Below are 15,570 nucleotides of genomic sequence, written 5' to 3' on the forward strand. Positions count from 1 at the left end.
TTTCTTTAAAAACAAGTTGAACACTTTTCAATAGTTGATCCCTTAAGACTGTTAATTTGACTGACAAAATTAAAAAAAATGGATGAAAAATAATATTAGTTGTAAATATTCTGTTTATACTGGTAACCTTTTTGTGCGGTGATTTCTAGAAAGGGTATAATGGGATTAATATATAAAATTAAAAGTTAATATTGTTCATTCAAGTTATAAATTGTTGACCTATAAAAATAGTTAACAAAGGAATATGAAGAGACGGAGATAATCGTTATCAGAAATACACGTAGCCTGATGATAACACATGCACAGTTTTAGTATTGCGAAATAATGATGAGTGACCATAAGAAATGCTTCCTTGTCAGTTAAAAGTATAACCCTTCTTAAACAACGTGTTATATTTAGCCAAGCTGTTTACAGTGACCTTTGCAAATACTTTGTGGTGTGTAAGGTATCAAGGGTTATATTTATTATTTGGGTCTGGCATGGACAGATAATTAGGGTGCTCGACTCATAATCTGAGTGTCGTTGGTTCGAATCCTCATCCCATCAAATGTACTCACTCTTCCAGCCGTGGGTGGGTTGGGGCGTTATAATGTGACGGTCTATCCCATTATTCGTTGGTAAAAGAGTTGGCGGTGAATAATGATAACTAGCTGCCTTTCCTTTAGTCTATCCATGCTAAATTAGGGATGGCTGGCGCAGATAGCCATAGCCTTCGTGCAGTTTTGCACGAAATTTAAAACCAAACCTTTATTATTTAATGTAGAAAACACCAAAGATTAGCTAAAACGATCTCAACGACCTTTAAAAAACATCAAATTCAGTTAGTTATCAATGTATATTCCTTCTTTCTCATGTTGCAACACCTACAAAGCCTCTATGGTTATTCAGGTGCTATGTTTTGCCCTGAACATCAAGAGAAAAAACAACCATTGTTTTCAGTTCTTCTCAACGTTTTCTGAGATAGCTTCAATTAAACGGCGGATACTTTAGCCTTGAAGTTAAAATTTGCACCTTATTTGAATTACTAATTTTATTTTAAGAGTTCTACTGCAATATTAAGTGTCTTTATATAAACTCATTCTCAGGGATGCACGTACTTTTCAGTGAAGTTGTAAGACATTAGAATAAAGAAAATTGAAAGACATGTCCTCGATTATTTTTTTCTAACTGTTTTCAGACTTTTGCTCGTGGACTTCAGGCAATCAAAGTCACTGGAGATGTAACTCCGGATTTAGGTTGTATAAGGTAAGACAGAAACAATTTCTAATCAAAGTCACTGGAGACGTTACTGCAGAAGCAGATGTAGGTTGTGTAAGGTGTGACCGATTTGATATATAATATTTATCAACATATATTTAAAGATGCTTGTAAATTATACTGTTAAATCTGTATTACGAAATACACTTCCCTAACGTTTATAAAAGCCAACCAACGCAGCGTGCCAACAAACACTGTATATTGTTGGTTTGCTACAGTCGGTATACTATAAACATCGAAAGCCATAACTGTCATTAACGCTTATTAATCGGGAACTTGAGATATTTCACCAGAAACGTTTATAAATTTCAAACATTACAAACCATTTAATTAAGTGGATTAACATTAGACGTTAGTATTTTTACAAAGACATTATACAACTTCAGCTGTGAAAAACTCAGTTCGCTCATCTTGAGCTCTCGATAAGATATCAAGGAAGTTCCGGATTAGATAGAAGACTCAATATTGTTTGTAAGTTCGTAAGACTTTTGTATATAAATAACTATTTATAATAATCGTTATTATAAATTGTGATATTGTTTGTGGATTAAAATATATTTGTATAAAGAAAGAAAACTGTGTGTATCAATCTTGTTGGCAAATATCATAAACCGGATACACATCAACATTTATTTACCTACTAAGTTTAAATTACGATTTAACTGAGTTTCAGGCTGTTTCAAATAGTAATGTGTAACATAACAAATTGGGGACTCGTCTGGCATAAACCGTAATACGTAACATAAAAACTATATACACTGCTGGCCAAAATCTTAAGGCTAATGAACATAAAGAAAAATATACATATAAACGTTTGCAGAAGGCTGGCTGGAATGTTATTCCAAATTAGTGTAGATAGCTTCACGAAGATCATACACTGTTTGGAACTGATATCCATTTCTATAGACTTCCCTTGCCATCCACCCCAAACATTTTCAATAAGGATCAGTTCGGGCGAACACGCTGAATGGTCCAAAAGAATCTCGTTATTCGCCATCAAAAAGTCCTTTGTCCTGCGGGCATTGTGGATTGCAGCGTTGTCCTGCTGAAAGATCCAGTCATTTTCACACAAGCGAGGGCCTACAGTCAATAAGGATGCTCTCTCCAACATTCCAATGTAGCCAGCTGCTGTTTGAGGCTCCAGTATAACCTGAAGCTCCATTGTTCCATGGAAGGAGAAAGCACACCAGATCATGATGGAACCTCCTCCACTGTGTAGTGTAGAAAATGTCTCAGGTGGAATATTCTTATCGTGCCAATAACGTTGGAAGCCATTTGGAACATCCAGGTTAAATTTTTTTCTCATCAGAGAACAGAACCTTCATCCACTTTTCTACCTCCCATGTTTGGTGCTTCTCAGCAAAATTTAACCGAGCTGTTTCGTGGTGTGAAAGGAGGCGTGGTCTTTGAATACCTTTACGGTTTTTAAAGCATTTCTCTCGTAGATGCTGTCTTATTGTTCTTGAGCTGCATTCTGTGTCCGTACGGGTCTTAATCTAGTTCGACGATCGGCTGGTGTCTTGCCGGGCAACCCGTCGAACCCTCCTACTCAACGCCGGCGAAATTTTCTTAGGCTAACCACTTGAAATTCTCGTTCCGTATCTCTCAGGGTCTTTCAAGAAATTTGCAACAGCAGTTTTACTACGCCCAATCTCACCAGCGATGGCACGTTGAGAGAGACTTTGCTTTTGCAGCTCGACAATTCTGATACGTTCAAACTCTGTCAACGTTTTAGCCTTTGCCATGTTTTTATCCAATGTAATACAGGAGATGTTGACAACGCTAATGCTTGAACACAAATGACTAAATTTCTTTACGTGTTTACTGATTAACGCTTCGTTTCAGTATGGTCTTAAACTTTTGACCAGCTAGTATTTAGGCTAATTTCATAGTATTCACATTTTCCCTATTCAATGCTAAAAAGTTTTTTATTTTTATTTTCCCTTTTCTTATTTTCATTTTTCGAAGCTTTACTCAAATAAGTGGTTGAGTCTAACAACGTAAAATTCACATTTTTTCTTTATGTTCATTGGCCTTAAGATTTTGGCCATCAGTGTATAATCAACGTCAGTAGAAGGATGATTTGAAGTTCTGATTCTTCATGGTTAGTGAATACTGTCATAAGTACCTAGTTTCACACTTACAAGGATTCACACTTCAACAAGAGTTGAAGTTTAGATTTTTTATGGTTAGTGAATATAGTCATAAGTACCTAATTTCACACACATAAGAAAAATGTTGAAGTTCAGATTCTTCACGGTTAGTAAATGCAGTCATGAGTACCTAGTTTCACACACATATGAAAAATGTTGAAGTTCAGATTCTTCATGATGGTTGGAAGTGAGCAAGTATAAGAGCTTAAAGTAATGTGAATTACAACATCTGGAAGACACACATTTAATGAGGAGGTATTTGTGTATACCAAGGTTTGGGTTCCGTATCATTCATGGTGTTGGTGTCAAAAAAATAATAGGTATTAGGTTTTGCTTACTTTTTTGTAAATGTAAGGACTTTTTAATATGTTTATGCACGATTGTAAAATGTATTTAATTTATTTGAAAAGCGAGACCTAATGAGAATATACTTGGAAGGGCTTATTTTGTCTGTATCTCTCTTTCTTTCTCTCGTGTAGAACAACATCCTTACCTTTTATAAAAACGAACAACAGGATGACAAATCTAGAAGACACTAGTGCTTCACAGAGTAAAAACCCAGCAGGGGAAGACATTGGGCCACTTAGCAATATCAGGTTAATTAATATTCAGTCTTGTCCAGGTAATTTACCATGTAAGCAAGTCGCTCACAGAACGACTGTAAGATATTATTTAAGTTGCAGGGTTCAGATTTGAAATGGTTACTCCTGGTCTGGTTGGTTTTAATATTATAATGTGTAAAATTATATGGTTATTTTCCCGTCTGACCAGATATTAATGTGTACAATTACACATTTTCTCTAATATATAGAACCATATGGTAATTTTTTCGTCTGAACAGGTATTGGTGTGTACAACCATAAGTCTTCTCTTTATATCTGACGAGATTCTGATGTGCAGGACAATATGATATTTTCCCCGACTGACGAGATTCTAATGTTTAGAACCATATAATTATTTCTCCGCATGACGAAGTTATAATGTGTAGCATCATAAGTTTTTTTTTATCTTTGACCAGACTATACAGCAGAACTATGTGGTTTATTTCCTCATATGACCAGGGTTTAATGTGTAGAACCATATGAGCAGCTCTAAGTATGACAGGATTCTAATGTATAAAACCATGTGAATTTTTTTACTCATTAGAACCTGTTCAAACCGTATCTCCGTGTAACGAAATTCTTATATGTCAAACCATATGATTATCTCCCAATTTGAGTAGCTTCTCTGTATAAACTATATCTTGTTTTGTTTTCATACTATAAGGTTATTTGTGTAAAATACTTTCCTTACATTTTCAGTGTAATACTCTGTGCCTTGTCATCCTATCGAATTAGGTTCTAGTGTGTAAGACCATCTTTTTATATTTCAATCTGACTACATTCTAATAGCAAAAAGTGTTTTATTTTCCTATCAAACCACAATTAAATGCATAAAATTGTACGTATTATCTTTTTTCGTGTGACTGCATTTTCATTGTAAAACAATGTTTTCCTCTCTATTTAACCAGGTTTTCTACTAATGTTTATTCCTCCCCACTTAACCAGGTTCTCTGTATTTGCCCTTGGATCCAGTGCTTACCCAAACTTTTGCTCCTTCGGCTATTTTTTGGATAACCTCCTGGGAGAACTTGGGGGAGAACGAATCCTTAAAATAGGAACAGGAGATGAGCTGTGTGGCCAGGAACAGTCTTTTTGGCGATGGGCACAGAAGGTTTTCCAAACAGCGTGTGATATATTCTGTGTTGGAGACGAAATAAGAATTAATGACGTGAAAACAGCCGTTCATTTAGATTCCTCGTGGTCGGCAGAGGGTGTTCGTCTCAAAGAGTTGCATAACGTTGAGATGTCTACTGATATTTGTAAAGGTTTGTTTATTTATTTGTTTTTGAATTTTGCCCTAAGCTACTTGAGGGCTATCTGCGCTAGCCGTCCCTAATTTAGCGGTGTAAGACTAGAGGGAAATCAGCTAGTCATCACCATCCACTGCCAACTCTTGGGCTACTCTTTTATCTACGAATAGTGGGATTAACCGTCATATTAAACGCCCCCACGGCTGAAAAGGCGAGCACGTTTAGTGTGACGGGGATTCGAACCTGCAACCCATTTGTAAAGGTATCACAGACGAAACTAACTTTTTCTTCTAAATTTTAACTTGCATGTTCGGGAAAAAGTAACAAAACTAAATAAATGAATTTCATGATTTCTGTAAAATATCAGATTTTCCAATAACATCTTTCTTTTTCAGGAATTATTAAAATTTCCACCAAGAAAGTATTTCCTTGTATCCTGAAGAGCCGACAACGATTACATCCTGTAAGTGACAGGTAAGTATGTGCAGCAAGAAATTCCTAAAATATTTAATGCAATTATAGCCTCACGTATATCCGTGATGGATCATTAAAATATATTTTATAAATGTATCACTGATACAGAGGATCGACATATTTTTATTTAAACAGATCCAATTGATAAAGGATAAAACGTGTTAATACGTAATAAAAATCTTATCGGTATGTAGCGTTGAGAATGTTATAAATTAACAGCTGTTTACATGAGAAACGTGTAAAGAGTTTTCTGATTAGGGATTATTGTATGTAATCATTTAGCACGTGTTATTTGTTCAACTTTATTCATTAATTTGTAAATTTATCAGGAGAGAAACAGTTTTAATAAAGATTAACACAAGAAACCAAGACGGACTCACGTTTCTGCCAGGCGACCATATTGGAATCTACCCCGCTAACAGAGAAGAACTTGTTGAAGGTATTCTGGACCGTATTCGCCCTGTTTGCCCCGATCCAGATAAGATAGTACAATTGGAGGTCCTAAAGGTGGTGCCATCTCTTGAAGGTAAGGGTAGCGGTGACATGGAGGGCGTCATCAATATAAAATTGCTTAGTATAAACCATTTCTTAATTATGAATTTAATTCTAAAACAGCTAAGCCTAAAATACAAACCATTTTATAATGCTTAAACTGCTAAGCCTGAATATCGTACGTAAACTGTATGATAGATGATTTGAACGTGTCACGTACCTAGTATATATGAAATAATATTTTATTAGCAAACCACATGGTTACTTTTTAACGATCAGTTTATTTTCTCTTTAAATTAAGATTTTAACCAAGACTTCTCATTTCACTCCAATTGTATGTTCCAGAGAACAACTGTCATTCCAAGACATTCCAACAAAAACAAAATGTCTGCTTCATAAACATCAATAACTTAGAAGTAGAGTACGTTGTATTATTTATTTGTAAATTCCGAAGAAAATAAAAGCAATAATACAATTTACTTTTGAACTATAAAAAACTTAAAATTTATCTTATTTGTACAGTTGATTTTTAATCATTGTTACCGTTTTAAGTATACGGCACCTTAAATTTTGTGTAATTATTATCAGGTTTAAGTGAGAAAAACGTGCAGTAATGTTAAACATACAGTGTATATGTTACAGAATACAAACATGTACTTTGGTTAATACACTGAAAAACCAAAAACAGATGACTATACAACACCTCAAAAATTATCTATAACATGTAATAACTATTTCGTATTCTTTATTAATTTATTTGAATTTAAGTTTTCTTCTCTTTCTTCTTGTCAATATAGGCCCCAGAGAGTGTTGGTTACCGCATAAGCGATTACTACCATGTTCTGTTCGCACTGCCTTCTTTAGGTACTTTGACATAACAACGCCACCTACACAAACATTTCTAGGACTTCTTAATTCGTTTGCTACGTCGGAAACTGACTGTAAAACACTGCAGTTGCTTACCTCGGTAAGTCTATTTAATCAATAAAATTTTATATGACTAATTTTTTTATTTTACTAACATTAATTATGTACTTAATAATATTTTTTTAAAAAATGAAACACGGCAATAATATATTAATGGATTTCGAATACAATTAAATTTTTTTCTTAAGCGGTAAAAAACAAGTACTACCTCATAAAATATTTGTTTAGTATCTCGAGGTTTGCTTTTGTTTCAGAAAAACGTTTCAGTGGAAGGGAGACTGAGTTCTTTTCACAATATAAGTGATAGAGTTCAATCTTAGTAACCTATAACTGCCTTCCCTCTAGCTTTACACTGCAGAATTAGGGACGGCTAGCGCAGAGAGCCCTTGTGTAGCTTTACGCGAAATTCAAAAAACAAACAAGCAATCTTCACAAAATGGGGCTGCTAATATAAGCATACTGTCTGATAACGTTAATAGTTTGGGTATGTTTTGATTGATGCATTTTGAGAATCGATCTATTTAATATATATATATATATGTCCAATGCTTCTGAATTTGTCACATAAGTTAATCTCTTGTCGAGATATCGTTATATCCTCTTACAGGGTTTGAATAAACAGTTGCTAACGTTTCAAAGCTGAATGTAAAGCATTAGTAAAAATCACGATGTATCAGGTGATATTCTTTTTACAGGACACCACAAAATACGAGGAGTGGAAGGATTATTGTTACCCTACTCTACTGGAGGTTCTCCAGCTCTTCCCATCAGTTGTCCCGTCTCTTGAGTTTCTTATGACCCAACTTCCTTTCCTACAGCCACGCTTCTATAGTATCAGTTCTTCTCCAAACTATTACCCTGGCGAAATCCATATTACAGCTGCTGTAATTAAGTATCGAACACAATGTTAGTACTTGTTTGTCTGTTAGTTATGCATGAATATACAATATTTACCCTGGCGAAATCCACATTACAGTTGCTGTAATTAAGTATCGAACACAATGTTAGTACTTGTTAGTCTGTTAGTTATGTATGAATATACATATTTACCCTGGCGAAATCCATATTACAGTTGCTGTAATTAAGTATCGAACACAATGTTAGTTTTTGTTTGTCTGTTAGTTATGTATTAATATACAATATTTACCCTGGCGAACTCCATATTACAGTTGCTGTAATTAAGTATCGAACACAATGTTAGTTCTTGTTTGTCTGTTAGTTATGTATGAATTTACTATTAACCCTGGCGAAATCCATATTACAGTTGCTGTAATTAAGTATGGAACACAATGTTAGTTCTTGTTTGTCTTTTAGTTATGCATGAATATACATATTTACCCTGGCGAAATCCATATTACAGTTGCTGTAATTAAGTATCGAACACAATGTTAGTTCTTGTTTGTCTGTTAGTTATGTATAAATATACAATATTTACCCTGGCTAAATACATATTACAGTTGCAGTAATTAAGCATTGAACACAATGTTTGTACTTGTTTGTCTGTTAGTTATATATAAATATACATTTTTTAAAGAACTTACTCGTATGAATTTTACGAGTCGAGGTGATAAGCCCAGTACTAAAACGGTTAAATAAATAATTACTTAAATATTTTAATTCAGTGCTCACATTTTATAATTTGAAGAGACAGGGAATCAAACTCGGTGTTCTGTGTGAGAAAGTAGGTAGTTATTAATTTATTTATTACGGTTTTACCAAGGTGGGACCGGATCCTGGCACTACGGAGTTTGTTCCACATATCTAGCAGCTTTGTCAAAAGGTGAAGAAATAGTTTGCTTCATTCGAAGGTGCGATAATATTACGTGTTATAATACTATAAAACTTTCCTTCTATAGAAATACGGTTAAAACATTCTACCTGTAAACTAATAAATATTTAGATATTATTATTTTTGTCTTCCTAAATCAGCATTAAAATTATTTAATTTGAAGTTACTTTTGTAATATAGTTTGTTTTTTTTCTTTTCGGCTCGATATTATCAAGTAACTGTTAAAAGAAACACCTAAACTATAGTGAAATATTTTCATTAAACAGCCAGGAAGTTAAATATCTATCTTTGTTTAAAAACAGTGCGCCATACTTTCACCTACCGGACGATATACGACTACCAATTGTCATGGTGGGACCAGGGACAGGTATCGCCCCCTTTAGAAGTTTTTGGCAACAACGCTTATTTGATGTACAGAAAATGGCTCCTGATGGCAAGTTTCAATGTTTTACTTTGAATTTATTTGAATAAAATAACGTGTTTATGTTACTATCATCTATGCATGAACAAATACAATTGTTTTTATTTAGTATTGAAAAAAGATATAAAACATCGACCTATTGCTTATACCTATTTGTCATTTTTTCTTAGTTTCTTTTACTTGTTAAACTTTTATCAAGAGAAGTTTATTTCCTTTTCTCTAGTAAAAGCTGTTTTGTTAGTTTTGTATAACATAGTAAAATTCATACTTAACTTACTGTTTTTGTAACTTAACATCATTTGTTTGGGGGGGAGAGTGGCCAGAATGACGCAATTCAACATATATATTTTTTAATTTATTGAATGCTTAAAACAAAATTATGACCCAGTATGGCCAGATGGTTTGGGTGCTGGACTCGCAATCTGAGGGTCACGGGCTCGAATCCCATTCCCAGCTGTGGGGGAGCTATTATATAGCGGTCAATCTAACTATTTGTTGGTAAAAGCCCAAGAGTTGGCGGTGTGTGGTGATGAATTGCTGCCTTCTCTTTAGTCTTACGCTGCTAAATTGGGGACGGCTAGCGCAAATAGCTTCGTTTAGCTTTGTGCGAAATTCACAACAAACAAGTAATAAAAGAAAATATTGTATACGCAGTTTGTTGCTTCTTTTTTAGATCGTAAGAATACTGGAGAAATGACGTTGTTCTTTGGTTGTCGCCATCGGGATTTTGAACTTTTTCGGGAAGAAAAGGAAGAGGTGTTAAAAGAACATGTTTTGACCACAGTTTATACAGTATTCTCGCGCCTTCCGCAAAAACCTAAAGTATGTTCTTACAGTTTAGTTTGCAGAGGTTCAAGAATTTGATTTAAGTATTTTATTTTCCTTTGACTCACGAGCTTGAAATATCGATAATATGTTTTCAAACAGTTTTTCGGACATGAGTGGAAATCTGTGTTTTAAAAACTGACGTTAACAACCAGTAATCAACCAGTGTATCTAACGAAGATATATAAATATAGTTTTCATTTCAAAACGACTTTATCTCTGTATCTTTGTAAAAATTGTTTAGTTTCCTGCATTTGTTTCTATTTTTTGTTTATAACGCACTTAAGGATTTTTGGTATTAAAATTGCACCTGCCAACATAACGTGCGTGCCACAGTTTCTCCTAAGCCTATTTTAGAAAATACGTATCATACGTTTGATCGCACAAAAGAAAATTACATGAGCAAGTTAAATGTACGAAACCTAGAGTTACTGTAAGATCAACCGACACATAATATCAGTAAAAATATATTAAAAAAACAAAGAAAATTGAAATATTACAAGACCCTGTCTAGTTAGACGTTGGTTTACATTAGGAAGTTTTGTACAGTTTCTTGTCTATGCAAAACTGTTCTTTTTTTTTACCATGCAACTTAGTAAGTAGTGAATACAGTTGGTGTCGTACAGCTTCCTGTCTAATTAATACATTTAGTATAATCTATTTTCCTATATAGTAAATGTAGTGAATACAGTTTATATTATCATCATTCTTACGAGTTATTGCTCTTACTACTTTAAAATGTCTGTTCTAGTTAATTCGTTTGATATCACGTAGTGTCCTGCCTATACATTTACTGGCGAGTTTATTTAATTGAGAGAAAAAAAGTATGTCCCCCACTGGCTCACCAGTAAGTCTGAAGGTTTGAAACGCCAAAATTTGGGGTTCTGTTCCTATACTGGCCAAAGCTTATGTTGTTTACTGCGTAACTCAGTTTAAAGTCAAAGATCTACAATAATAAATTATTAATCATTTTTAAAAGCGAATATAAAATTCTAATACACTAAACATCTACATAGAGATACGTTCAAGACAAACTTCGAGAAGTTGGATCAACCATTTTTAAGAAGATTATGCAAGAGAGATGCCATTTTTATGTTTGTGGCGATGTGAGCATGGCAGAAGAAGTAAGTCAGACCCTCAAAACCATCATCCAAGATTTTGGCGTCCTCTCTCCGCAACAAGCAGAAACATTAATGATGAATCTTCGAGTAAGTTTAAATTCCACATTAGTTTCAACTTACGTTTTTGTCTGCATATCACTTATGTTATTAATTATTTTTCACTGCTCTTTAACTGGCTTTTCCACCTCAGTGAATAGAAATTATTGAAATGTAAGATGATGTCTCTAAAATCCTGTTTCAAATATTGGAAAAAAAAAAGCACTTTTGCTGTCAGAATATTGTGCCTAATTTAGCTTCTATTTTACAAGTTAAATCCTGTAATATTGTGGCAATTCTGGAGTCTTTATGCAATTACTGGCTTTAAAAAACCTTCGGCCTAAAAGAATGTCTCATTTAGTAAGTAATAGAAATTATTGAAATGTAAGATGATGTCTCTAAAATCCTGTTTCAAATATTGGAAAAAAAAAAGCACTTTTGCTGTCAGAATATTGTGCCTAATTTAATAAGTAATAGAAATTATTGAAATGTAAGATGATGTCTCTAAAATCCTGTTTCAAATATTGGAAAAAAAAAAAAGCACTAAAAGAATGTCTCATTTAGTAAGTAATAGAAATTATTGAAATGTAAGATGATGTCTCTAAAATCCTGTTTCAAATATTGGAAAAAAAAAGCACTTTTGCTGTCAGAATATTGTGCCTCATTTAGTAAGTAATAGAAATTATTGAAATGTGAGATGATGTCTCTAAAATCCTGTTTCAAATATTGGAAAAAAAAAGCACTTTTGCTGTCAGAATATTGTGCCTAATTTAGCTTCTATTTTACAAGTTAAATCCTGTAATATTGTGGCAATTCTGGAGTCTTTATGCAATTACTGGCTTTAAAAAACCTTCGGCCTAAAAGAATGTCTCATTTAGTAAGTAATATTAGAAGGAAAACTTTTAAAAAAGATATCTGAAAGCTGACTCAAACCTAAAAAAGTAATTTTTATCATACATCTGTCTATTTCTTTCGTCTTTCTACTTTTGTCTTTATCTGTCTTTCTTCTAACATTATGTGTTACCTACTTGTCTTACTCTTTGTGTCTCTCTCTTCTCCCACTCGTTTATCTGACGAAGCTCTTAGTCAACTTGTATCAACGTATTCTTTCTGTTGATATTTTAGTATGTCTTTCAGTATTTTTTCTGTCTTTTTTTTATAGAAATTGGCTCTTTTGTCCTTTTAATAACCCTAAGAATTTATATTTACTTATTTTTTGGTTACTTTGAAACTTCCATAACACTTGATTTCCACCATCACTTTGTTAGGAAGAAAACCGTTATCATGAAGATATATTTGGAATCACCTTAAGAACAGCCGAAGTCACCGACAGAGTGCGCCACGAAGCGAGAACCAAGAAAACTACATAATCGTAACAGGAGAAGCCAGTCAGTTTTTTCCGATTGTTAACAACGTATCGATATATCGATTGGTGAAAATATTTGCAAATTGTCTGTTCCTACTCGCTTTCCGCATTTCATTACTTTCTACAAAGCTTGTTACATTGATTTAATGTGTTATGCGAAGCTTCTCACAGACACAGTATCGCGGCTTTAACATTAATTTGTTAGCGTTCTGCGTTAATTTGAATCTTCAGATTATATTTTTCCTTTTTAACTCTGCATTTATGTAATCTACGTAATTCTTTCTATGTTATTAAAATCACCTTCATTTGTTTAAACTATATTTTTGTATCTGTCATTGTGTGAAGTTCGAACCCGGATGCCGAGGCCCAACCCTGTTTGTGTGTGTATTGTATTTCACAGTAGCTGAGTCACGTGCTCAATATTCAAGCTAAGAACAGCTGCATGCATATAACAGCAATGTTTCTTTTTTTTTTCGCTTTCCAGATATGACAACTAGAACCTGTTTAGGATTTTTATTTAATTATGGAAGCGGAAACACTGTCGTCAGTGTTAAGCCTGTTTTAGTTAAATAATAACAGAACGCTGAAGTAATCTACTCCATTGTATCTCAGGGCAACTGGTATGGGTATTAACATTTCTACCAAAATAAAGAAGTGAACAAGGTTTCGACCTTCTGAGGTCGTCTTTAGGTTAACAAAGAAAGAGTTTGCAACTGACCGTTGCCGGACACATGTCTTAGGCACGAGAGTGTAAATGAGTAGGGGGCGTTGCAGTTAGATGTTAGGTTATTATTTAATACAGGTATAAAGGTGTTCCTTTATATTGGTTTTAGTTGCTGTATAAGTAGGGCTTCTCTGATTTTGCGTTTGTTGATATTTGTTTCCCTACCTAGTATCTGGGTGTGCCCGGCAATGGTCAGTTGCAAACTCTTTCTTTGTTAACCTGAAGATGACCTAAGAAAGTCGAAACGTTGTTCTCTGCTTTATTTTGGTAAAAGTGTTAATACTTATATCAGCCGTCCTGAGATACATTTTCACTTCAAGTAGGTTTCTTGTCATCACGAAGCAACTCCATTATTCCATTCCAAACTCACCTCTAATGACAGACTATATAACGTTTAAATTAATTTACTTAAAAACCAAACATTCCCCACTTTCACCCGTCACTAGGAATGTGTTTGTAAGATATTCAACTATGTAAAACTGCCTTACGAAATATCGATTTTAACTTTGGTACACTCTAGCTGTTAAAACGTTTGTGTGTTTTCTTTTCTATCTAACTACATATGTAGAACAAAACGGAATATGTAGCGTCTGAGCTTTTCTTACTTTCTTTATAACTGCTTTTCAATTTTATTTACTAAAGAAATTAAAAACTGATATAGAATTCAAGAAACGTAGAACCGTGTTAACTGTGTAAAGTGTCTTATCAAATTATCTGTTTTGCAGAGTTCTGTTGTCTACTACTTATAATTGTGAAATACTGTGAAGTTTTTCATTTAACGACTCTTTTAGTGAATCTAACTGGTGTTAAAAACAAATTCAATAACATTATAAACTTGTTACAGGATAGCTACAAAAACAAGTATAAACTTGGGGAACTGTGAAAAGAACACTCGAAATGATGTTGGATTTAATCCACATTCATATCGCTCATGAAGAAACGAAGATAATTGTATGAAGATGTAATGTGACTGGTTGATTGTTACAGATATTTACGCAAAGCTATTCGAAGACTATCTGCGTTAGCTGCCCCTAATTTAGAAGAAACTCGCTAGCGCTCATCACCAACTTTTTTGGATAGTCTAATCGAATAAGGGGATTTGACTGTTATTCTTTTAAAGAACTCACAACTTCAAAGAACAAGGTACATTTTTGTAGAGAAAAACACAACAGTTGTGCTATATAAATTTTAGGATTTTTTTAGGACAAGAAAGTAGAATATAGAGCCTACATCCAAATGTTTTTCCCAGAGTCAGATGGTTCGGGCGCTCGATTCGTAATCTGAGGGCCCTGGGTTTGTACCCTTGTCACACCAAACTCGCTCACCCTTTCAGTTGTGAGGGCGTTATAGTGTGACGGTCAACCCCACTATTTGTTGATGAAAGAGCAGCTCAAGAGTTGGTGGTGCGTAGGGGTGACTAGCTGCCTACCCTCTAGTCTTAGGCTGCTAAAACTATGGAAGTCTAGCGCAAATAACCCTCGTGTAGCTTTCGCGAAATTCAAAAACAAAGAAACAACCCATGGCCTTATTCCCATTACGGACTATCTTTCGATCGATTAGCGGTAAGATTATGGACTTACAACAGTAAAATCCGGAATTTGATTCCCGTGGTAGAAAGAGAGCAAATAACGCATTGTATAAATTTGTGCTGAAAATTAACAACAACCACTACGAATTTTAAGTCAGAAGTGTATGAAACTTACAACCGAGATCTATCTTTTAACTGTTACACGTCACTACCCTGGAGACCTTTCGTTGAATACCATAAATCGAGAACTGCACTGGAATTGTTGCTAATTCTTATATTACTCGATGTTTTAAAGACACTTTTATATATACGAGTTGACTATAATTATCCTCGTAGTTACGAAATAACAAAAAATACAACAATACTAGAATTATTAGAAAGTTTATGTTATGGGATATTCTTTAATTGTGAAAGAGTTTTTATCGCAAGATGATATTTAATTAACAATTTGATTTAATTCTGGCTTTGTGCTGCTTACCTAAATAATCACAGAGAGAAATAAAACAAGAATCATCCTGTTGTTCTCTTAATGGAATTACGTAATTATATTATAATCGCTGGATCTGGTACATGACGGAAATCCTCTATATATGAATGGAACGCGC

General features: G+C 34.0%; 1 protein-coding gene across 3 annotated transcripts in view; it reads left to right on the forward strand.

Moving 5' to 3' along the window:
* The window catches only part of Nos (Nitric oxide synthase), a 37,823-nt gene extending 24,792 nt beyond the window's left edge, over positions 1 to 13,031 (forward strand). For 2 of the 3 annotated variants that reach the window (XM_076511325.1, XM_076511326.1), the window contains exons 14-25: positions 1,178 to 1,245; positions 3,890 to 4,006; positions 4,958 to 5,277; positions 5,658 to 5,736; positions 6,066 to 6,262; positions 7,026 to 7,195; positions 7,851 to 8,061; positions 8,876 to 8,963; positions 9,247 to 9,377; positions 10,039 to 10,187; positions 11,207 to 11,398; positions 12,616 to 13,031. In XM_076511325.1, coding sequence (XP_076367440.1) covers positions 1,178 to 1,245; positions 3,890 to 4,006; positions 4,958 to 5,277; positions 5,658 to 5,736; positions 6,066 to 6,262; positions 7,026 to 7,195; positions 7,851 to 8,061; positions 8,876 to 8,963; positions 9,247 to 9,377; positions 10,039 to 10,187; positions 11,207 to 11,398; positions 12,616 to 12,717 — 1,824 coding nt within the window. In that variant the 3' untranslated portion in view covers positions 12,718 to 13,031. Of the gene's footprint in view, positions 1 to 1,177; positions 1,246 to 3,889; positions 4,007 to 4,957; positions 5,278 to 5,657; positions 5,737 to 6,065; positions 6,263 to 7,025; positions 7,196 to 7,850; positions 8,062 to 8,875; positions 8,964 to 9,246; positions 9,378 to 10,038; positions 10,188 to 11,206; positions 11,400 to 12,615 lie in introns of those variants that run through there. The other variant, XR_013030687.1, reaches the window with a different exon arrangement.
* The last annotated feature ends 2,539 nt before the right edge of the window (positions 13,032 to 15,570 follow it).

Source organism: Tachypleus tridentatus, chromosome 7 (genome assembly GCF_004210375.1).
Source record: "Tachypleus tridentatus isolate NWPU-2018 chromosome 7, ASM421037v1, whole genome shotgun sequence".
Taxonomy (NCBI): Eukaryota; Metazoa; Arthropoda; class Merostomata; order Xiphosura; family Limulidae; genus Tachypleus; species Tachypleus tridentatus.